The sequence below is a fragment of the Ailuropoda melanoleuca genome, chromosome X (assembly GCF_002007445.2).
Source record: "Ailuropoda melanoleuca isolate Jingjing chromosome X, ASM200744v2, whole genome shotgun sequence".
Lineage (NCBI taxonomy): Eukaryota > Metazoa > Chordata > Mammalia > Carnivora > Ursidae > Ailuropoda > Ailuropoda melanoleuca.
This window is the reverse complement of record NC_048238.1, coordinates 8,923,340-8,947,979: the sequence shown is the minus strand read 5'-3', so window position 1 is coordinate 8,947,979 and position 24,640 is coordinate 8,923,340. Positions and strand designations below refer to the sequence as shown.

Genomic DNA, 24,640 nt, shown 5'->3' with positions numbered 1-24,640 from the left:
ATAGTTTTATTTCTCCTCATTTTTCTATACAAAATGCACAATAGAGTATTACTTCTGCTAGCCAGCAATTCTTATCGACGGTTATAAAAATTTTAAACTAAGAGCAGCTGCATTACAGAGCACCTATAATGTAACCTGACATAAATCAAAAAACCTCAGACAGCTCTCAGATATGGTTACACATCAAAAGCAATAGGGCAATGTTGACATCATCGTCTTATGATCAGCTGGTGTGGACTGAACCCAAAGGACAAAGGGCACACACAATTTGTTGAGAACAACATTTATTATGAGGATGGGCTTCTTGTGCACTAATTCACTTTTGACTGGGGATGTGTAAAATCTAAGAACATTCAGCTATTTACTGCTTAAAGAGCAAGAATGATTTTTCTCTCACTTACAGAGACAATATTGTCTGACCTAACCTTGATCCTCCATGGTATGTTTACCATCTCATTTCCTGGCATGTTAACACACAGGTTTTTAAACTTGACCTCTCAACTGAGAGAACTCCAAAGAGAGCTGGTTTGCCTTATAGAATAAGAAACCCGGGACCCCTCAGAAATGATCTAATGTGGTACATTTGCCCCATTCAGTGCAATATTTGAAATAGTCCTTGGATGCCCGTCCAACTCCTTTCCACAATGTCATTAATAGTCACCCTGGAAATCAGTGAACAAAGCAGCAGGCCATCACCTCCTACCCTGCTTTTAACCACTGTGAAGTTATTTATTTCTAATTTCTACGAGACCACCAAATAATCTCCAATACTGCATAAAAACACAGGGAAAGGGGAGAGTGGGCAATGTGAGATGAAGTAACATGGAGAATGTTGCAGAGATTTCAAGTTTTCATCCCATTTTTCTTCTTCTTAGCTCGCAGTGTTATAAATCTGTCTCACAAGACAACAGCCCTGAAACTGAACACCCAGAAACTCTTAGAAAGCCAGCAACCTGTCCAACAGGGTAACTCTAGACTCCAGAAAATGTGAAAAAGCATGTATCTGACCTACAGAAAGACTGGCATTTGAATACAAGGACCTACGTACAAGTGCTGTTCTTTGCAGCACTATTAGTAAAAGGGGAACTTGGAAACAATCTGACTGTCCAACAACGGTAGAGAAATTAATACAGGGTATTACATCCATGTGGTAGTCTTATACAGCAGTTAAGATTAAACTAAATGTGTATATATGTGAAAACACAAATTGATGTATATATGTACAGATATATGTTTCTATTACACATACATGTGTATGTGTAAATATGCGTGTATGTATATGTCAGGAACATGATGAAGAGTACAAGAGCAAGAAATTCCATGCGCACAATATGAGCCCACACTACACCGGACTCAGGGTATTATCCCCTCTAGGAGAAGGGCTGGGGATTGAGATCCAGGTAACAATAAAGGGAATTTTAGCCAAATCCAAGATGTTTTTTTTTCTTCTTAAAACAGTGGCTGGAAATAAATCTTACCAAATAACAATAGTTGTTAATTTTATGATAAAAACATATTTTATATTCTCTTTAGTTTCTGCAAACTACATTTCGCATGTAGTATTAGCTACAAAATCCCAAAGATATGTTGCTGTCTTTATCCATTTTCTTCCTTGTTACCTGAACAGGAGCAGGAGCAGGTACATGTTCCCTCAGTTAGCTGATGGCTTCTGAACATACCAGAATTTCAGCAATTTCAGCTAAGGCAATGAAGTTAGAGCTGTTACAGAGACAGGATGCAAAACATAAACATCACAAAGACATGTTGTGATGTTAGCTGTTACTACATAACAGACTATCCCAAAACACAGTGGCTTAAAACAATAAGCATTCATTATGGATCAACAATATATGGGTCAACTGGGTGGTTCTAACCTAGGCTAAGTTTGGCAGATTTCGGTTCGCTTGTCTCTGCATCTGTAGTGGGCTTGCAGGTAGGCTGGGGGTTGGCTGGTTTGAAATGGTTTCATTCACATGTGGGGCAGTTGGCTGGTAGGTGGCTGGGTGATGAGAATAACTAGGCAACATGTCTCTTATCATCCAGCAGGTTAGCCTGGGGCTGGTTCACATCTCAGCAAGGTTCCAAGGGAGAGAAGGGAAGTGAAGCACTTCTGCCCTATTTTCTTGGCTAAATCAAGTCCCAAAGCCAGACTAATGTAGGTTTCATACTAAGCAGAGCAGTTCCCTTGCTGTGATCTATTGAAAGTCAGCCCTCAGCTCAAGAAAAATAAAAGCCAGACCAAAAAAAAAAAAAAAAAAAAAAGGCGAAGGAAAATGGATCCTAACTCTTGGTAAGAGAAACTAAAAATTCACATTTGAATTTGATGTAATGAGCACTGGGTGTTATATGCAACTGATGAATCGCTAAATTCTACACCTGAAACTAATAATACATGTTAACTAAATTTAATTTAAATTAAAAACTTAAAAAAATACACATTTAAAAGATTAGGGATAGGGATATGGGTGTGTGTGTGTGTGTGTGTGCGTGTAAAGATTTAGTAGCATTTTGTGTGTAAAGATTTAGAAACATTTTTCAATCCATCTACCACACCATGGCTTCCTATGGACCACCAAATTAACAAAGGGTTTCAATGCTATGATTGGTTAAACTTTATGTGCTACAGAATATAAATGATAAGATGAACAATCATATATCAAAAGAAATCTTACTAGGTTTCCCTCCATTTCAGGCTTTCAGACTTCGTTTTATGTACTGCCCAAACACACTTAAATAACCTTCCTCCTCTAACACTAATAGGTGTGTTTCTATACAGCTCACAAATCATCTCACCCCATTTTCTGGATAATAATAAACAACTAATAGATGCTGACGACCCGAAATTGTCTCAGAAGTCACCTTTACAATAGTGAAGATTGAGCAGTAAATAAAATCAGCAGGCTGGTGTAATTTACCTTGTACCAAAGCAGATCTCCAAAATGACTTACTAAATCATTCCACTGAAAATTGTAAATCTGAGTGAGAAAAGTACAAATCGATAGAAAAACACAGTTGAACACTTTACTACCTATGATTTTTCACGACCTTCTGGAAGGATAAAGACTGATGTTGTAAAGAAATTCCAAAACATGAAAACTTGTAAACATGAACTGGCAATGGTTTGCATTATTCTTAATTCATGCCATTTTTGCTGTCACTAACTTCTGTTTATTAACTTTTTTTGCTTATATACTTATTCCTTATGCCCCACCATGCAGAATTTGGAAGTCAAGAAAGTTTGAAGATCTGTCAACTCTGTATTTGCTCACAAAGGAAACTGTAGGAAGGCACAGCACTGTGTTTTCTGAACTTCAGGTGAAGTGTGAACTCAGTGGAAGTGGAGTGAGAAAAGGAATCTTGGCCTGCCTTAGCCAATGGTGCATTAAAGAAGGCATGTTGAGGGACGCCTGGGTGGCTCAGTTGGTTAAGCGTCTGCCTTCAGCTCAGGTCATGATCCCAGGGTCCTGGGATCAAGCTCCATGTCTGGTTCCCTACTCAGCGGGGAGCCTGCTTCTCCCTCTCCGCCCCGCTTGTGCTCTCTTGCTATCTCTGTCCCTCTCTCTCTCAAATAAATAAAATCTTAAAAAAGAAGCCATGTTGACGTATTGAATCAAATAGCTTTTCAGTTCTCAAAAATGCATTTTCATGGTGTATTTTTCTTGAGTTGTAGGCATATCCAATCCCCAGATCTCCCTGTTTCAACTTAGATATAATTCACATACTGTAAAATTTCACCCTTTAAAAGCATACGATTCAGTGGTTTTTTGTAAAATCACAGGGGGGCAATGATTACTAATTCCAGAATATTCCACCACCCCAAGGAGACCTCAGACCTATTAGCAGCCAGTTCCAATTCCCTCCACTCCCCATCCTCTAAAGGCCATTAGTCTAATTTCTGTCCCTATGGTTTATCTATTCTGGACTTTTCATAGAAATGGAATCATAGAATATATGGCCTCTTGTGTCTGGCTTTTCCTGGAATCCTTTTGATGAGTGAAAAGAACATATAAACCTGATGTTCCCAACTACTGGGGTGCCCTTGCTCTTGTCCCACCTGCCTAGAGGCCAGTCTCAGCCTGGCAACCCATCTCCACAAAAGGTCAAAAGTACAAATCCATTTCCTAAAGTCTTATTTTGGCAGAGCTATCTTAGAGAGCTGAAGGGGAGGCTTAGTGCATTTCACCCAGCAAGAGCATCCCAATCCTTCTCCATTTCTTTTTTTTTTCCTAAAGATTTTATTTATTTATTCGACAGAGATAGAGACAGCCAGTGAGAGAGGGAACACAAGCAGGGGAGTGGGAGAGGAAGAAGCAGGCTCATAGCAGAGGAGACTGATGCGGGGCTCAATCCCATAACAGCTGGGATCACGCCCTGAGCCAAAGGCAGACGCTTAACTGCTGTGCCACCCAGGCACCCCTCCTTCTCCATTTCTAAAGCAGACCTTTTGTTGCTTTTCTCTTCCTTTCCTCCTCAGAAATCTCCACCTTCCCGAGTGCACGGCCGACTGTCCACCACCACATGAACACTTGCTCATTTACCCACTGATGCTAATTTTAGTCCTTGGTGTGTGAGGGCAGAGATAACATGTAGGCTTATCAATGCATGAGGCACATCGGCAACATGTATAATCTTGAGAAGATGGTCTGGGCTAGGGTCCCAATAGATGCTCCAGTCAACATGCAGAGAGAGGAGCTAGCTAAGCACCTCATCCCAGGCCTTGTGCACATTTACAGGGGACTTACATTCTGCTCATTAATCAGAGGAAAAGCTAAAGCAAAGAAATGGCCATTTACAAAATTCACTTTGAGTTTAGATGTATTCCAGGGAATAAAGAGGCAGAAAGTAGCATTCTCTTTTTACTGGAACTAGGTAAAAATACCACAACTCAATTAACTTAAATATGCGCTAATGCTTTGTCCCAGATGAGCATCAGGAAGAATTTGGCACAAGAATAAGACAAACAGAATTAGAACAAAAAGGTGTCTTTCCAATTGCATTGCTTAAAAAAGGATTTAATTGGTTTACTGAGAAGTTTTAGCTCATTGTGAAGTAAACACGATTTCCCCAAATTACTGCTTTTAATCTGTTGAAACTCCCTTCCCCAATGGATATCAAGTCCCTTATCATCTTGCCAGATTCTTAAACTAGCAAAAACTTAATAATCAAACTTACCTAAACTGACATGCATATATCAATTAATAGAACTATCCCTTCTTTCTTGGACACGGGAAGGTTAATTTTGGAAAACGTTGCCATTTATGATTACATTAGACTTGTTACAATTAAGAACTGGTGAAAATAACACAATTCCTTAATATAGAACTTAAGGAAAAATCAATCTTAAGTGCACTCTGCACCAAGGATCATACCTTCCCAACACCTAGCACAGGTTCTGGCACCACAGGAGGTGGCTGTCAGGAAATGTCCAGATAAACTGATTGTTGACAAGCTAAACATTAAAGGGCAGAGGCCACTGAGTTATTAAAACAATGGAAAACCAGGGTAACTGCACTTCCTCAAATTACAGTTGAGATAGACATTATAACAGAGTTAATAAAATCTAATGACAGACGTCAACTTTTATAAATTGATAGTTTAAAATTTTTTTTTTATTTTAAGTAGACTCCACACCCAACATGGGGCTTGAACCCACGACTCTGAGATCAAGAGTCACATGTTCTATCGACTGAGCCAGCCAGGCGTCTCAATCAATTTTTCTTTTGCTTTTTTTGTGCACACTGTACTACAGAATGATTTATAAATCTACTTCTGTTTAGACAGAAGTGGGTTTTTTTGTTCTTGAATGTTCTTTTCCAAGTCCTAGTATGAGGGCCTGATATACAAGTTATTGAAATATTTTCAATATACCTTTAAATGACTTAAAACATTAACACGATAAATGTGATACTTAACTGCAAGGTTTGGCAGTTAGGAAAATAACAATTTAAAAATTGACAAGAAGAGGGGCGCCTGGGTGGCACAGCGGTTAAGCGCCTGCCTTCGGCTCAGGGCGTGATCCCGGCGTTAGGGGATCGAGCCCCACATCAGGCTCCTCCACTAATGAGCCTGCTTCTTCCTCTCCCACTCCCCCTGCTTGTGTTCCCTCTCTCACTGGCTGTCTCTATCTCTGTCGAATAAATAAATAAAATCTTTAAAAAAAAAAAAAATTGACAAGAAGAAGACAACATAATTTTTAGAATGGTCTAGACATTTAAATCATATTTTTAACTAATTTATTATTTGAAAAATTATTAATGATATATAATAAAGGGACATTTTGAAGTTCTTTAAATCAACCTAAGCTGCAAATAATTAGCTTAAAGGAAGTTATGATTAGGAAATGCCTTGTAGAAGAAAATTTTTCATTATTAGATAATGAATGAATTGTAAACTCAAGGTAGCAACTGTGTAAATGTTCCCAGAGATAGTCTGTGTTCATTTCACTGGAGACATTAAGGAAGGAGATTCTCGTAAGGGAAATTTTTTTCTTTTCCAGGCCATGAATAATTACTGATTAAACTTTTTCAGCAATTCAGAGCACACTGCAGGTGTACCAGATTTAATTAAAGAGCCACTGCATAATCCAAATGGAGATGAAACATAGTATGAACTCAGTGCTATTCCTAATTAGACACCAAAAACCTGAGTCTTACTTGGCTACTAACCACACTAAGATGATGTCTACTCGGATTTACAGGTTCTGCATCTCATTGGTCAGTATGTGCAGAAGTCTCTTTGATGGAACCATTGAACCATTTTAGATTTTTAAAAAATCCCCTGTGGCCTTTGTCATTCACGACCAATGGTCTTTGGGAGTTAAGTTAAACTGAACTGAGCTACAAGAAAAGGCAGGCACTATAGTCAAGGCTTGTATGGTACTGGGATCCCTTTAATTGAATTACAACTTTCTTCAACGTCTAGGCCATTTTCATAAAAATTATGTTATCCTCCTCTTGTCAATTTTTAAACTGTTATTTTCCTAAACTGCCAAACCTTGCAGTTAAGTATTACATTGATCATGCTAATGTTTTCCTTTCAAGCATTCTGGGGAACAGGGGGGCACATGAGAGATTAAAACGAGGATTAGAAGGGTGACTGCAGAGACCATCAGCTGGTAATGGTGGACAAGGATAAATGTGTTGGCCCCAGACCACCTCAGAGGGCAGCAGCAAGACAGCAAAAAACTGCACTGACTCCCAGTAGCCACCTTCTGATCAAGCCACCAAGTGGGGCAAAATCAAAGAGGGACAGAAAACAAACGGCCTTAGCAAAAAAGGCACAAAAGTAAAACAAAATAAAACAAAAAGTTATGAGTCAAGAGATTACCTCACTGTTCCTTTGAAACAAAGAAAGAGGACAAAGCCAGAGTGAAAACTCCTGTTTTTGCAATAAGATGGGCAACACTTTATTTAGATCACCAAAAATAAGGTTTTACAGAAAGGGAATCATAACATTACACAACAAAGTATAGCTGTAAAATCTCAAACAAGAGAGGCAACACTTTATTTAGATTACCAAAAATAAGGTTTTGGAGAAAAGGAACTCTAACAAGCAAATGTGTGACTGCAAATTTTCTTTTGCCATCAATATCAATTCCCTCTAAAATATTCTGGGACTACTTTGTGATTTCCAAGCAAAACTAAAATTTGTGGGACAGAGTTGTTGAGCCTCATCATAAGAATGAAAACAGTTTGGAAAACAATTTTGCTTAATACTAACAAATAACTAAAAAACATGGTCATTGCTAACAAATTAACTTGAATAGCTACTGAATGAAACAGCCTGACCTCCACATACTCTCATTAACGCTTCACTGTGAACACAGCTGTTCTTTTCCTGCTGTCACAGATGACATGAACGGTGGCAAGGGTCTCATGCTGGAGGCCGTTCAGGCACCTATGAAGTAAACCTTAACAGAAATAACTATAGTATGTAAGCAACTCAAACAAATGGGCCCACCTCTGCCAGAGCCCCCAGGGGTGGGTGTCAACTCTGTAAAGAAGGTCCACCATCTCCCTAGATCTACACTGGGAACCTAGAGTACAAAGCTAGACAGAGAAGCTGTTCTTCTAGAACCATCAAAACTTCAGTAAATCGCCCTGGGGTTCTTGGTGCTATAGTGCGCCTCACAGGCAGCAACATAGGCAGACTCCGGAAAGAAGTCATCATGGTATTCAGCCAAAAACCTGGGAAAAGAAGAAAATGGCCCTGATGATCTTTACAGTGAGTACTCAACACCAGCAAGCAAAATTTTAGCTTGCAACCATTCTAACATTTCTTCCTTTTTTGGTATTCCAAAGAAAAAAAATGAATATAATCTTGATTTCTATATACTGATCACTTTCATTGCGTATATCTGGCTTCTACATTAATTGCCATTTCATTAGGATCCTTTCACTATCAAGTGTACAAAGAGAAATAGAACCTAAACTCCACGAGGTGGCAGGCATCATTATACAAACACTGTATAAAAAAAAAAAAAGGGCTCTGACAACTGGATTTTCTTGTTATAAAAACAAACTGTATTGGGGCACCTGGGTGGCTCAGGCGGTTAAGCATTTGCCTTAGGCTCAGGTCATGATCCCAGGGTCCTGGGATTGAGGGCTGCACTGGGCTACCTGCTTGGCGGAAAGCCTGTTTCTCCCTCTCCCTGTGCCTACCATTCCCCCTGCTTGTGCACGTTCTCTCTCTGTCAAATAAATAATTAAAAAAATAAAAATAAACTACAAAAAACTATAAACTCAGGGTGCCTGGGTGGCTCAGTCAGTTAAGCATCTGGCTCTGTCTGTTAAGCGTCTGCCTTCCACTCAGGTCATGATCCCAGGATCTTAGGATGGAGTCCTGCTTAGCGGTGAAGCCTGCTTCTCCCTCTGCCCTTCTCCCTGCTCATGCTCGCTCGCTCTCAAATAAATAAAATCTTTTTTAAAAAAGCTGTAAACTCAACAAATGTCACTTGAGAAATTCCCAATACTTTCTACAGGTTAAGCTAATTCAAAATTGAATAGTATAAATAGTAAACGGTATCCGGGTCCTAATTTGCCATTCCAAATGGTGTTACAGTTTTAGCTTATAGTAGCAAAACTCATAAACAAACAAGGCTGACTTATGTCTGATGATGGATATTACGATAAGGACAATCATTCAAAAGTTCACATTGTGCAGATGCTATCTTGTATCTGAAATGTCAAAGATTTCACCACAGCTAATTAGTTTCATGCTTACTTCTCCAGCCTCTTTCCACCTGTCCAAATTCCAAAAAATGTAAGGATAAACCTAATACCTTCGTTATTAAAACCGAATCAAAGCTCATTAGATAGCTAACTCTTTCTTCTTTGGATTGTGCCACTTTTATTTTATTTTTTTTAAATTTTTTTTATTTTTTTTTTCATTTTAATTAATTATTTATTTTATTAATTTTTTAAAAAGATTTTATTTATTTATGTGACAGACAGACAGCCAGCGAGAGAGGGAACACAAGCAGGGGGAGTGGGAGAGGAAGAAGCAGGCTCCCAGCCGAGGAGCCCGATGGGACTCGATCCCGGAACGCCGGGATCACGCCCTGAGCCGAAGGCAGACGCCCAACGACTGCGCTACCCAGGCGCCCCCTAATTATTTATTTTTAAGAAAATGTTTGTTACATACAGCAGACTGTTTCTTTAATGTAATTTTTAAAAGGGTTTTTTAAACCAGGAAATGGCGTTATCCTCAATAGAAAAAGATTTGAAGGACTAGATTTGTAAAAGAGTAAGTGCCCATTTCTCTGCCTCCACACGATGGGGTTTTAGGCATGTGCTCTTGTCAGTGAAGTGGGAGGGAAGCAGCCGGACACACAGCAGAAGGAGATTCAGCCGGTGTAACTGTCCTTACACATTCAGAATCACATCTTAAAAACTCAGTTGAACCTTCTTTGCATTATCAGAGGATTGTGCCACTTTTAAAGTGATTATTGAGTCCACTGATTCTCTAGTTGACGTTTTGGATACATTTTCAAAACCAACTGCTATATTTGTAAATCTTTCTAAGTTAATTCCTAAAACGCTAATTTCTAACTTATACTGAGCATACCTCAATATCAGCAGGCTTTCCTAAGCTAACTTGCAGCTATTTTTCATATTTTATTGGCATTATTTGATGTTGGCCTACATAATCTTTATGCCAAATAGAATTGTGTTTGAGGGGAAGGTTGGAAGGAAAGAGTGTATTTTTCATAATTGTTTCTAATAAGGTGTAATAAAGTCTAATAAGGACTCATGGACACTTTACTCAAAATGTCTACATAAAAATATCCTTTAAAAACTCTGAAAACATATTTCTCTGGCTGGAATACTTTCCACACTGATAAATCCTACTTGTTTAGCTCTTGCAGGCTGGAGTCTGAATACAAGGAAGAGGTACCCCCTTACAGAGAAGGAAGAAATAAGATCAGGTAGATAGATGAGCTGGGTAAGGCAGTGTGGTGAGCATCCTTGAACACCAAGCAGAGGAAATGGTCAATAGACCTCTGGGTGGGAGAGAGCTGGGCCACGGGCCCAAGTGAGTCTGGGGCCCACAGCATGGTGCAAGGAGTAGGGGGCAGAGCCTCAGGGCATATGATCCTAAGATACGATGACTGGCTCTGTTGGACGAAAGAAACAATACCTTTCTCTGAGTTTACAAACTGTCAGCATGAACTACTGGTCATTTATCTTAACTCTAAACACAAAAATCCAACCTGTAAATGCTAATATTTAGGTTTATGTATATGCAACAAAGAAAAGTCTAATACTTAAGGTACTTCTAAATAAAAAATGTAGAACTAAATTATTATCAATCTCAATCACTTCTGTAAAAAGTTTTCTATTCACACAGTTACCCAACTGGATTCTTCTAGTGACACAAAAAATTTTACCTCTATACAATAAATTACAGAAAAAAGAAAGCCAAAAAACCCCGATGTTACAATTACAGTTAGAATCAATCATACTTAGCTAATACTGCTACTATTTAGAATATAGAGCTAGCTTCCACATCTGTTATGGAGAAGTGCAAAAAAGTCATATATAAGGCAGCAAAGGTAAGTTTTTACAAACAAATTTAAAATACCTAAGAAAGAGATCAAAGTGCTTCAGTAAAGCCTTCAGATTCTTCTCAGAAAAGGACATCTTTCCAAGGATTTCTGGAAGTTTCACTGCATTAAAAACAAAACCAAAGCCAAAGCCATTTACAATTGGCAGACTCTGGCAATGAGCAGGACACATTGAGGGTCTTGTTTATCCTACTCAAACTGAAATTAATATCTACATTATCAAACAAAACCAAAAATTCTTATTGAACACAAGTACAGTGGTAAAATGGTACAAACACAATGTTTATGAAATTTAAGATTCATTCAGTGCCTTTTTTTTAAGGTCATTTTTCAATGATTTTTCTTAGATCCTCAAAATTACCACAAGATGTGCATAAACTAACAAGGGTGTTATAACCAAAGTGGAGGGGTGCCGGGTTGGCTCAGTTGGAAAAGCATGGGACTTCTGATCTCAGGGTCGTAAGTTTGAGCCCCACACTGGGTATAAAGATTACTAAAAAAAAAAGAAAATTAAAAAAACCCCAAAGTGGAGGGGAAGGGGAGGAGGAAGGAAGAAAGCAGGGACCAGGATTTCTTACCAAACAATCGTAGCAAGTGTTGTGCTCCATAAATGTAAGAGGGTGGAGGCGGCTGATCACCTGGCGGGTAACTGTCGGGTACAAGTTTCCAGGAGAGGACCTGAGAAAAGATATAATAACAAATCTTTCAATTCATGCCTAACACTGTTATCAAAAAATCTCAAAATTCAGAATCCCAGCAGAAATACACTTGCTTTGAGGTTCTCATCTCAAATTGAGTGTCACGTTCTCACTCCCAAGCTTCCTGTCCTTCTAGCAACTAAGGAGTTGCTTCACAGCTGGACCAGAAAATGAGAGTAAACAGTAACAACAAACCAATGTGGAATTTTGAAAGCCACCCCTCTAACTTTCCCATGAAGCTCTTTAAGGGCACGATCTTGGCATATATGAGAGTATAATGCATTATGTTGAAAAGGATCAAGCTATAAAATAACGAAGTTCAATATGACAGTTGGAAAATATTGTGTATAATTATTATGTAAATACACAGAACTACCAAGAAGTATATATCAAAATGGTTTTTTTTAAAGATTTTATTTTTATTTATTTGACACAGAGACAGCCAGTGAGAGAGAGACAAGCAGGGGGAGTGGGAGAGGAAGAAGCAGGCTTCCAGCAGAGGAGCCTGATGTGGGGCTCAATCCCAGAGTGCCGGGATCACGCCCTGAGCCAAAGGCAGACGCTTAACGACCGAGCCACCCAGGCGCCCCTATACCAAAATGTTAAATGTCCATTTCTTATTGGTGAAATTATGATTTATACAGTTTGGGAGGATAAAGGTATGCGCTTTCCATATTGATTACATATCAGCATATATCTTATAGTTTCCTATAATTTTTTCAAAACATTTTTGCCTTTTAAATCACGTGAGGACCCACCTTCCTTGGCCACATGGAGACACTTCTAATCACCAAAAAGTTCTAACAATAAATTGCATGTAGGGAAAAAATATGGCTTTATGTCAAAATAAGGACAAGCTTATAAAAATAAAGCATGGTGGCGCCTGGGTGGCTCAATCGTTGTGTCTGTCTTTGGCTCAGGTCATGATCCCAGGGTCCTGAGACTGAGCCCCATGTCGGGCTCCCTGCTCAGCGGGAAGCCTGGTTCTCCCTCTCACTCTCTGTAACTGTTTTGGTCATTTTGTCCCTTTTCCTTTATTGGAACTCATGTTAAAGAATGTAGTAGTAAAAAGTAACCCAAACGTGTTTTGAGTAATATTACTATTGTTTTAAGATTCCTTAATTTCCTGATATATTTGATTCACTTTGGAAACTAATCTGAACCACTGAGTTGAGTGAAAATAGACTTCAACCCTGGTAACCAATTTCTTTTCCTTCCTTCTAAATTTCAGAACTGTGGGTGGATTTCGGGCTTTTGTTAAAGTCAGAGTTGTATTTAAAAGCTCTCTGATGAGCCTCCACAGAAATACTTCAGCAAATTATAGGACTATTTTACTGAGTTGCTGCTTTGCCTTTGGGATCTGTCAAGTTTAATCCGGAAATACGGTAGGGCCAAAGAAAATCCTCTATAAGACAAGGCAGAAGGATGCCAAAACCACCCCAGAAAGGCTGATGTACTCAATTTAACACAGTGAAATTGTAGAAGCGAGTAAGTCTCACCATGGTGCTGTATGGCTCCCTGCTAGAAGTCCAAGCTTCAGCCCTGGCCTCATCGCCCCCCACCAACCCTTCTGTGGTGTAGATCACCGAAGGGAGGGATTTGGTTTCAGCAGCTTTATTCCATGCCCAGCACCTCAGCCTTGGTGCACACAAATGCAGCTTAGCAACTGTTTTGACAGTGATACTTGAAGTTAACATAGGAGAATCTGCAATCATTGGAATCATGAGACACATGTGTGTGCAAAGGACGGTCATTTGGCTAGTTAGCAGGCCAGCCGACCTCGCTCATTCAACTCTGCATTTCAATGCAGTATATCATCTTCTATTTACCAAAGATAAATTTCATGGGGGAAAACAGGTTTCCAGCAGAGGTATTCTCAACTGGGGTATATAGACAACCACCTGTGAATCGTAAACGTGTACATCCAGACCCTACCCTGATGCAGTAGGTCAGTGAACAGAGAGTCTCAGATTTGGATGCAGAGCTTTTATTAAAACACACCGAGAGAGAGGCACTCACGAAGATGGGAATTCCTTAAGGTCTCACGAGTCACTGTTGAGAACCTGTCTTACTAGAAATCCTATTCTGCTAGAGCTTGCAGCTGTACCTATAACCACTAGATGGTGGGCTTGCACTATTGACCTGAGTGGGAATGGCCTTGCCCGAATATTCATGTGCCTTTTAAAACAAACAGGACTCCCTTAGTAACACCTGCAGGGCCTTGTCTGAAAAACAGGACGTTAGGGACTGCTGTAATAGGAATTTCCTAACTTTCCCTCAGTGTCATTGTAAAATAGATTAAGCTTTCCAGCTTTTCTACCAGGGGTCAGCCAACTAAGGCCTTCTGCCAAATCCAGCCCAACCCCCTTGTGCCAAAAATGACTGCTATATTTTTAAATGGTTAATAAAAATCACATGAATAAATATTTCATGATGTGAAAAATCATTATGAAATTCAATTACTGGTGTACATGAATAAATTCTGGGGACACACAGCCACACCCATTCATTTATGAGTAGCTCTCATGCTACAGCAGAGTAGGATAATCTCGAAAGACACTGTATGGTACACAACCCTGAAAATATCTGCAATCTGACCCTTTACAGAAGAAGTTTGCCAACCCTCATCATTAAATGTTCTCTTTCCCTAGTAAAGCCATCTCCCCTATGCACAGAAACAGGGAAATCCTACCTCCTAGGCGAGATTCACAGAATATCCCAGTAGACTAATTAAGACATCTCCTGAATCCCCAAAACACTCACTACCTACACATCAGTTAACTAGCCTTAAAAACAGAATTTTTAAATGAAGTTTCCCCACTTGTAAAATGGAAAACCTGATGGCAAGGCTGTTCTAGAAAATCTGAGGTCAAGTATGATTTAGGTCAAGTACCTGGCACAATGCTAACATATAACATGCCCTCAAAGGGATGGCTACTGGTACTACTATTAACAACGAATTTTATATTTTTAAATAGTTGGAAAAACCCAGAAGAACCATATTTCATAACATGAAAATTATCTGATATTTAAATTTTTGTGTCCATAAATAAAGTTTTATTGGAACACAGCATGCCCATCATTTACATAGTGTCTATGAATGCTTTTGGAATTGGGTAGTCTTGAAGGAGACTGTGGGGCCTGCGAGGCCTAAAATATTTGCTCTCTGGACCTCTGTAGAACAAGTGTGTTGACGTCTGTTCCATAAAATGAAAATGCTCATATATTTCAATACTTGTGCTTACTTAAAAGATAACCATAAGCACCGGGCTGGAATCTTAGCAATTTTCTCATTTTAGAAACCCAAACCAGTATTAAACATCATCATATGAAGCATTTTGTTAATATCCACAGCAAGAGCAACATAGTGTTTCTAAAGAAACCTGATTTCCGCCCACAGGACTTAAGCACCACAGAAAGAAGGACTCACTGGGGATGACCAGCAACACTAATGCTTTTACCTCGTTTATTTCATTAGTTCTTCTGCCTTCAAAGCCAGAAAACACTGCACTCCCTTCCTTGCTAGGGGTCAGAGGAACCGGTGAGGATGATCTGCTATGCACGGGTGTCTCTTCAAAAGGAAAAGATGTTAATTATTCACTTGTAAATCACAGAGCAACTGAATTAGACTGCTGGACGACTATCACAAATAGTAAAGAAATTATTAATCTTTAAAAAGACTTTCCTACCATAAAAGACAGTACCTGGATTATTTGGAGGAAAAAAAACAGGAAACAAGTACTGATACATGCTACAACATGATGAACCTTGAAAACATGCTAAGTGAAAGAAGCCACAGACAAAAGGTCACTTACTGTATAATTCCATTGACAGGAATTGAAGCCTAGAAGAGGCAAATCCATAGGGACAGGAAGTAACTAGTGGTTGCCTAGCATGATAGATTAGGGCTGGGGGAGGGAATGGGGAGCTACTGCTACCAGACCCACGAGACACAGCTAAAGCAGCAGGTGCCAAGCATCCAACTGCAGAACTGAAGGTGTGGTGACTCCTCTCTCCATGCCATAGGGAAAATGCCGCCTGAGTCTTGGTTGGAGCCAAACCCCTGACTGGATTTCCCACAGCTAAGTGGGTGAATCTGGGTGTGACTGTGCACTCATCCCCATTCTTCTCCCAGCCTCTCTTGTCGGCTGGACTCCCCTCAGGAGAGCAGAGGCTGGCACAGGGCCAGCACAAAGTGAATGGCTTTCCCGCACCTGAGAATGGACCTACTCTTTTCCAGGTGCAGGAACAGCTTTGGCATGCTGGCGGATGTGTCCTGCTGCCGGCGCTTGGGCTGAGGAGAGGCACTGCTCTCAGACAGCCTGTCACAGTTGGCAGAGTGACGTGTGGACCGCCTCAGAGACTGCAAGGCTTCCGGTTCAGCTTTGCGCCTTTTGGGGGTGGCTGGTTCACCTGTAGTGGGCTGACTCTCCATGGACTGCGGTGTGGATGGATTCAACAATGGTGGGCTTGGAGAGAGCTCCTCCTGGTTCCTACGGAAGAAGAGGAGAGAGCATCACACACACCTGGCCCAGAGAATCTCTGCAAAACTGGAGCAGTTCTTCTATGTCCTTCTTCAGACAGAACAGAAAACACTCTGGACTCCACTCCAGGAGAGTTCTAAACTTGGACTTTCAAATGTGGCAAAACAAGTGTTTTCTTAAAGAGTAACCAGACATATTTAATCATTTAAATTTTCTGGATAACTCTGCAAGGCCCGCCGGCGTTAAAGAACGTGATGCCCCTTTTGTATTGATCTTATAGCAATGGTTCTCAATTGGAAGTCATTTTGCGCTACGAGGGACAGTGGCACTATCTGGAGACAGTGCTGTTTTGCTTGTCACAACTGGCAAAGTGCTGCTGGCATCTACTGGATAGAGGCCAGGGCTGCTGCTCAACAGCCTACGATGCACAGTACGCCCCACCACAAAGAATGATCTCTTTTAAAATATCAACAGGGCAGGGGCTCCTGGGTGGCACAGCGGTTAAGCGTCTGCCTTCGGCTCAGGGTGTGATCCCGGCGTTATGGGATCGAGCCCCACATCAGGCTCTTCTGCTATGAGCCTGCTTCTTCCTCTCCCATTCCCCTGCTTGTGTTCCCTCTCTCGCTGGCTGTCTCTATCTCTGTCAAATAAATAAATAAAATCTTTAAAAAAAAAAAGACAAAACATTTTATTGTTTATTGTGGACAAGCAATACAGGGAAGAATAAACATGTCTGAAGCCAAAAAAAAAAAAATGGGGCGCCTGGGTGGCACAGCGGTTAAGCCTCTGCCTTCAGCTCAGGGCGTGATCCTGGCGTTATGGGATCGAGCCCCAACATCAGGCTCTTCTGCTATGAGCCTGCTTCTTCCTCTCCCACTCCCCCTGCTTGTGTTCCCTCTCTCGCTGGCTGTCTCTCTCTCTGTCGAATAAATAAAAATAAAAAAAAAATCTTTAAAATATCAACAGGGCTACGACTGAGAAACCCTGGTCAAGAGAATAGGGTTACTACGGTAGCTAACGTGCGGTGAGCAGCATAGCATAACACATAGAATTGTGCAATCATTGTGTCCTACATCTGAAAGTAATGGAACATTGTGTCAACTATACTTCGATAAGTTTTTTTTTTTAAATAAAGAGAGTAAGAATATCATGTAATCTCATCCATCACCTGTAACTACTCACAGACTAGAAAGAAAAGCCACAAGCATCCGCCAAGCTTTGTGGAACACACAGTCCACCCTGGACAGACAACCTTGAGATTTGGAGGGCATGGGAACATCAACACAGGTCCCCAGAGAGTCACACACACCTGTTACATAGGGTGAAACCAATGGGAGAGGAAGGCAGGCAGGCTAAGAAATGACCATGAGGCAGACAGAGAACCAGGAGCAAGGAGCCATGAAGAGAAGGAAGAAGGGGATGGCGGGGAAAGGTGGCCAAAGCAGAGCATGGCCTGTGACAAGTGGGAAGTTATTAGTACCCTCTCTTGGGGAGCAGAGTTAGCAGGGGCAGTTGGTAGACAAAGGCAGAGTGTAAAGTAGGCAAGAGCAGAGGAAGAAGTGGAAATCATGAGAACAGACCAATCTCAGGAAGAAAGGCACAGGAAGATAGGGAAGCAGCTTGCATAGGTGAAGGTATAGACTTCAGGTTGGGGATTTCTGCCCCTCCTCCCCCAACCAAACATGAGAGGCTTGGGCATGCTTGGTGACCAAGGAAAGAAAGTAGTGACACAGCAGAGCAGGAAAGGAACTAACCTTTAGTTGAAGGCAAAAGGTGGCCAGCCCTTTGTGAACTTTCTCATTTAATAACTACCCAAGGAGGCAGCTGTTCTTTCCATTGTGCAGAGGCAAAAGGAAGAGGCTCAGAAGGCATCTTTTCAAGTCAAACAACCAGTAAGTGAAGGAGCTAAATTCAAATCCACATCTTCTGCCCTTCTCAGCCTTTGCCTTCGTCAACCCACTTGTCTTTGGAAAGAAAGGTTAGCTGCCCAAATTCAAACCAAGTTCTCACACTGGAATCTTCACTTAGTAAAATCTTTTAGAGCCATTTGAAAGTGAATGACTTAGGTTACCCAGGAAAAAACTCCACTTTTCAATCTCCTCCTCCAAATCTGTTGGCCCCATAGCATTAGATGGAAATCTTCAAAGACAGAGTCAACTATCCGGTTGCCGACATCTGAAAGTCAAACTGCAGACTTACCTGTTAGTGTTTGTGGCACTTTCCTTAATTGGAAGAAAAAACTTGGATGAAGTCACCTTTTTATACTGAACTTGTTCATATGGATAGAGTAAAACCAGTGGGAGCGTGTAATCAAAGGTTATTCTTAATCCATCCACCATCTCCTTACAAAGGTCAACGCTAGGAGAATAAGAAGAGATTAGAGATGCAGTAAATACTTTCCAAAATGTCATAATGAAGTTGCATGTTTTTAATAAGGCAAAGTTTTAAACTTAAATGCTATATTTTACACCAACATACATAAACACTACAGTGAGTTTGTAGATGCTGCCAACAAAAAACTAAATGGAAACACTGATCTGTAACATAAAGTGAAAAAAGTACACCAGTAATTTTAACTTACTGCACTGAACACAAATGAGTACGTTCAGTGCCACATGAAGAACCCAAGCAGCCCGTGCTGAAGAAGATGGACAGACCCCAATACTGGGAGCTGAAGCGGGCAGACCTGATGAACTACTCTTAATACTTGTTTCAAATCAAACAATCTGCCTGTCTGACTCTAATCCTGCTGGGTCACATGCACAAAGCAGGCTATGAACGCAATTATCCTGGCTGAATAAAAACCTATTTGTAAACAAGCTTTGATCAAATTTTATTTGCCCATTCTGGTGCCTCTCAAGAACAAAGAGTTACCTTCCTATATTATACCGCTGAACAAAACTGGTTTTGGTGTTGAAGCAGTGCATACTCAATATATCCAGACCAGATACCTAAATAGTTATTGAGCATTTTGAAAATGGGACAATATTTTGGTATTAAATTTGTCCCTAAATGAATTAATAAGTTAATCGAGTGATATATTAAACGAATTCCAAATTACAAAAATAGAGTGTCACCTGTTCTAAATGGAAGTCACTTTTCTAATACACAAAGAGAGAGCCATTGAGACATCAATCCCCCCCTTCCTCACTACTCACTTCTTTTCTGCTGGGATATAATGCACATTCATATTGGCATGTGGCATAGCATGATGGTGACGAGGCCTCTCATTGGCTGAAAAGGCTGCATTGATAGCAAAATGCTTCACGTAGGATTCCAAAATAGTTATGATGTTGGTCTGGCATGGAAGTTTCACTAACTGTTAATAAAAATAGAGACATCTGATGCATGCATCTCATTGTATAAACCGTATATTCCAAGAAACGGTGCTCTTGTCTATATAAATTTTTTAACTCAAAAATAAAGCCAATTCTATTTGAGGAGAATCTTTTAAGTAAACATGCTTTGAGGCTCTATGATTGCTTTTACTAATCATATCCCCATGAAAATTACAGTATGAATTTAAAAAATAAATGTAAGCAGTGATTCACATCTTAATGATCAATTACAGCCACCTGGGGAGACTATGTCCACAGTCAGCCTCCATAACAGATCAATTATGTCTTAACTTCTTTTAAAAATATTTGAGAAAGCACATACATGTGAGTGTGTAAGGTGGAGGGGGGAGGAACAGAGGGAGAAAAAGAATCTCAAGCAGACTCCCCACTGAGTGCAGAACCTGATGCGGGTCTTGATCTCACAACCCTGAGATGAAGACCTGAACTGAAACCCTGGATTTGGACGCTTAACCGACTGAGCCACCCAGGCGCCCCATGTCTTAACCTCTTGAATGAAGCCCAGGCATAAGGAGTTTGACAAAGCTCCCTAGAGGATTCTAAAGGAAGCCAAGGCTGGGAAAGACTCTGCATGCCTTAATTCAATCAGCAGCAGAGCAGTACTGTCAGAGAACTTTAAAACCTAATTCAGTACAAAACTTAAAATATGAATTTCATTCTTACAAGGTTCTTAACTGCCTGAGTCTGTGACTGTAAAATATGGCTAAAGGAAAGCTCTATTACAAATCCGTATTTTAGGTATTCTCCCTGCATACCCGTTTCCTCCTGTTGATATAGTAACAATCATCCTCAAGCTTCTTTTTCAGAACTTCAGGGATTTCTATAGTTATTGTTCTTTCTTCCATTTCCCTTTTTGTGTGCAGCTCCGGTTCTTCCTTCTGCAATATCACAATTTCATTTTTAACTACTCGTAACAGTAAGAGAGTCTATACCCAAAGGAAGACTAACACAGGAGAGCCTACTATGAAACAAACTCCGTTAATCCTCAACAGTCATACCAGAATGCCACATGTCCTAGAGAAAAGTACATTAAAGGCCAAGTTAATGTGTTTTAGGGCACCAACCATGTTGCCAATACTAATTTTGCTTCTCCCCCTTTTAAGTTTGCCAGTGAGATTTATGTTAACTTTGAAGGCAGGCAGAAGATGCCAAACCCTGATACATGACATTTAAAAACTGATCACCACTATAAAAATAAAGTTCATGGCCACAATGGAAAGAAAGAGGTAACTATGATTTGTGAAAACACTTTATGGGTTAAAAGACCCACCAAGAGGTTCATACAGTGACTATAAATATAAATAAGGGTTATTTTCCTTTAAAGATCAAGTACAACTTTATAGTATCTGGTTAAAGCAATGCATTTTTACAAAATGATTTGCAACTGAATAATTTTATCACATAATTTTACCACTAAATATATGCCAAAGACAGGGTTTTTACAATAGAAACTTTATACCACTTCCGTCTTTTCTTCAATATCACTTTCTTCACTTATTTCTTCATCCTTTTCTTCACTACTGTCATCAGAGGAACTGCTTATTGCTAGGGAAAACAAAAACTATCAGGCGAACCGGCCTCATATACTTCCCTAACCTTTACAATTATAATTCTTCAAGGTGGAGTGTGTGTCCTACCACTGGCAATAATTAACTGTAGTCCTGCATAGATTTTAAATGCCAAACCCAAATACTGTATCTTTCAGAATAGAAATTTATTTTGAGAAATATGACACCAATTTCAATGAAGGCAAAACCCACACAAGTTAGTGATCTGAAAGTGTTTAGTCACATAGAATTCTACGGTTCTCTGTTGCATTCATAACTGGGGCCAAGGCTCAGGAAGTGCCAAGAAGAAAACATGAGGGGTTAGTACAGATAAAGACACTGGCTGAAAAGACAGTGGTTATGAGCAAGACCAATGAGGTATTATGGACTAACTGACCGCTACTTTAATTGTTAAAAAACAAAAGGGGCACATGTTATATGTGATGAGCTTAAAACGTTTCCTTGTCTGTAACTGCAATGACTCCTACCCCTCAATCCTGTGGTATAAAAGGACTGGGTAAAAGTTCTTTCAGCCAGAGAAAATGAAGTCAAGCCACTCACAGTTTTCATCATTTTCATCTTTTTCTTCAACAGGGAGGCTTTTTAAGACAGAGTCAACACCAGGCAACCTGCAGCGCTTCTTCTTTCTTCCTGTGCTTCTTCTGAGAGAAAATAAACACAACTGAAACAAATTTTGATGCTGACTGATATGAGTCTTGAAGTACAAACAAGATATAACAACAATTCTTAAGGACCTAAAAATCATTAAATCCTAGAACATAAATGTTAATCTCCACTTCAGAAGATTATACAGTAACCTCTCTGAAAACACAGCATTTAGAACACAAGAGCAATTCTTCACGAACACACTTTATATAAAGTTACTAATAAGCCATGTTTGTCATATTTTTACTTTTATATTTTAAAATTCTAAACACTAGAAGAAAACACATTGAATAACATGTATGTCATGATTTTTGTATTCTTACAGGCGAGCTACAGCTTTTCTTGCCAATTTACGCTGTAATCTCCGATTTTCATCGGTGTCACGAAGGACATGATCTTCAGCTGCCCATCTATCCCAGCTGATCAAACAAAAAAAGAAAAAGCATGTAAAATTCAGTATTTTAGTTTGATCTGAAACAAATGCTAAAAGCACCTCACAGAAACAGAAGTGTCCCAGAAGTACTTACATTTTAAAAAACTAAACATTTTTAAATCACGAAAAAGATGCAAATAAACTGAAAAAGAACTCATGCAGACACAGAAACAACTAGGGTTTCTAGAATTACCCACAGAGAATCCAAATATAATTGACTTAAAAGTAATCATTCTTCAGAAGAGGCAAGGTTTGATAAAAGACCAGAAACAGGAAGTGAAGCTTTTCTACAAGTGTTTCTAAAACTTAAGTTTGCAATGTTCTTGTCTTGCAAAGATGATCAGTTTTCAATCCCGTTTAACAAGTACACTCACCTTCTGTTCCAACCATTAAAATGGATCAGATATTCTGGGATCTTTCTGCCTTTTTCGTCTTTCCCAACAATAACATCGACAATCTGAAACCAGGAAATATTGTCCACAAATGACAGAACGTAAAGAATATTGGAAGCTAGATCAGAAAACTAGATCATAGATCTCTTTTTAAAAGAAAAGAAAGCATTCTCTCCTTTTTTAGACTGAAAGCTGGGTTGAAACATTTTTCCTTTCAATTCCATTTTTTTTCCTGAGTGGATGCCTCAAAATAGGAAACATCCCTCCAACCGACCCGCGATTGGTCTCTGATATTGAGACTGGGTTCAGCTTCTAAAGCCATTGGGCGACCGATTTGTCACTAACGAAGGAGTCCAGGCCAGACAAGAGAGCTGCAACCCTGAGACCTCTGGGAGTTGTAGTCTCCCCAGCTCAGCCGCGTCCAGTGCCAGGACGGCTGGCCGATTATGCCATCCCTCCCAGAGGGGTCCCTAGAGTGAACATCTGGGGCAAATGATGGGGCGTGTCACCCCTAGGGAGGCTCAAGGCGGGGCGGGAGGTGGGACAGCAAACAGCCAGAGGCTGCGGGGGCGGAGCCCGAAAACAGAACTCGCAAAACCCAAGAGGACTCGGAAAGTCCACTTAAGGCCAGAGTCGCCCAGAAGCACCCGGAGCCCGAGGCCAGCCCCCAACCCCGGACTGCGGTGCCCACTCCCACTCGTCATCTAGGCCCCAGGAACTTTAGTGTTCCCTCTACCTCCCCCCAGTCCCCGAAACTTGGACGGGCACGGGGCGCGACTCGGGGGTTGAAAACCTAAATGCTGCAGGACCCCGCGGGACGAAAGCACCGGGTCAACACTGCCCCTCGGGTGGGGGGTCGCGGCCTACTGGGAGGGGTCGGGCCCAGACACGATTCCACGCGACGATGGGCCGCGCAGAATGGCGAGAAATCTAACAAGAAGGTGAAGGCCGCCGGCAAGCGACCTCCACGACGCGCAGCCCTCGCTGGCGTCGCGTGCGCAAACCGACGTCGCGGCCCCAGCCTCGCGACACTGCACGCGCGAGGTTTCTGATGGCGCGTGCGCAGCCCCGCGCCTGGCGGAAGCGGAAGCGTCCGGGCCCCGACTCCCCCGCGCGGCGCCCCGAGAGCGCCCCCTGCTGCACGCACGGCGCCGCGCAAGCCGAGGAGCCGCCGGCATGCAGTGCCGGGCCCCGCCACTTCCCCTGCTCCGCCGTCCGCACCCGCATCCGCATCCGCCACCCGTCCCGGGGTCCCCAGCCCGCGCCTCCTCCCTGCCCCTCCGCGGCGGCACCTTGGCATCGTACAGCACTCGCGCCTTGGTGGGGTCAGGCTCGAAGCACAGCACTTTCTCCCCTGAGTGGAATTTAAATTTCATGCCCTCGCTCGCGCTCATTTGCTCATCGTGGCTGGCGCGGGCTCGGCCCGCGGGGGCATCGGGCGGGGCGCGCGCTCTACGGCCAGGGGGTGGGAGGCGCCCAGGAGAGAGTCTGTCTGGGGTGGGCACTGGCGGCGGGGAAGCCCGCCAGCGGCTGCCCTCCTGCAGCTACTGGCCGCGCCGCGTGGGCCATCTTAGCAGACCTGTGCGCCGCCGAGTGTGGCCCCGAGAGTTGGACGTCGGGCTGGAGTCGGGTCTAGATGTGCGAAGGGTGGTGGGGGAGTGAAGAAAGCCCTGGGACATACCTGGAATGGGACAAGCAGTGGCAGGCCTGGAACCCTCCGGTGACAGCGGGTGAGCATTGGGAGTGAGGCTGAGGCCCTTAACCATGTCGTTAACATCTTAAGTCTCGGCTTCCAACATGGTTTTTCAACTCCTAGCACTCAAGAGTTGCTCCCTCAAGGTCTGCTGCAATACGTTGAAAATTCCCCAAAGCGGGAAAGTACTATGGCGCTGGAGCTGGTACTAGGAAGTACCCGCACCAACGAGGTGCTCAGGAGATCTTGATGAACAAATGACAAGTGCTGGGAGACTCTTGAAGGGTAAACCTCCAGAGACAGGAA

The 24,640-nt window shown here is 41.5% G+C and overlaps 1 protein-coding gene across 5 annotated transcripts; it reads right to left on the bottom strand.

Moving 5' to 3' along the window:
- Nucleotides 1-1,574: 1,574 nt before the first annotated feature.
- Nucleotides 1,575-24,057, bottom strand: MSL3 (MSL complex subunit 3). 5 transcript variants are annotated; one of them, XM_034649187.1, is made up of 13 exons: nucleotides 23,934-24,057; nucleotides 22,624-22,706; nucleotides 22,140-22,235; nucleotides 21,712-21,812; nucleotides 21,063-21,148; nucleotides 20,359-20,481; nucleotides 19,406-19,566; nucleotides 18,447-18,605; nucleotides 15,994-16,256; nucleotides 15,225-15,334; nucleotides 11,644-11,743; nucleotides 11,083-11,167; nucleotides 1,575-1,719 (listed from the first exon to the last, which is right to left on the bottom strand). In XM_034649187.1, exons 1-13 carry the CDS (start codon nucleotides 24,033-24,035, stop codon nucleotides 1,656-1,658), a joined length of 1,533 nt encoding a protein of 510 aa, XP_034505078.1. In that variant the 5' UTR covers nucleotides 24,036-24,057; the 3' UTR covers nucleotides 1,575-1,655. The 5 variants fall into 5 exon arrangements, with proteins under 5 accessions (XP_034505078.1, XP_034505076.1, XP_034505077.1 ...); XM_034649185.1 differs by lacking the exon at nucleotides 1,575-1,719 and adding an exon at nucleotides 7,381-8,186; XM_034649186.1 differs by lacking the exon at nucleotides 1,575-1,719 and adding an exon at nucleotides 7,381-8,186 and having other exon boundaries at nucleotides 21,712-21,809.
- Between the last annotated feature and the right edge of the window lie 583 nt (nucleotides 24,058-24,640).

Excerpts from the sequence above, each read along its gene's own strand:
- MSL3 (XM_034649185.1), bottom strand. The coding sequence starts at position 24,035 with ATGAGCGCGAGCGAGGGCATGAAATTTAAATTCCACTCAGGGGAGAAA. Across the intron at positions 19,567-20,358 it reads ATATCAACAGGAGGAAACGG|TTAGTGAAACTTCCATGCCA; the intron begins GTATGCAGGGAG and ends TTTTATTAACAG. Across the intron at positions 8,187-11,082 it reads CACTTTGATCTCTTTCTTAG|GTTTTTGGCTGAATACCATG; the intron begins GTATTTTAAATT and ends TTCTTTTCCCAG.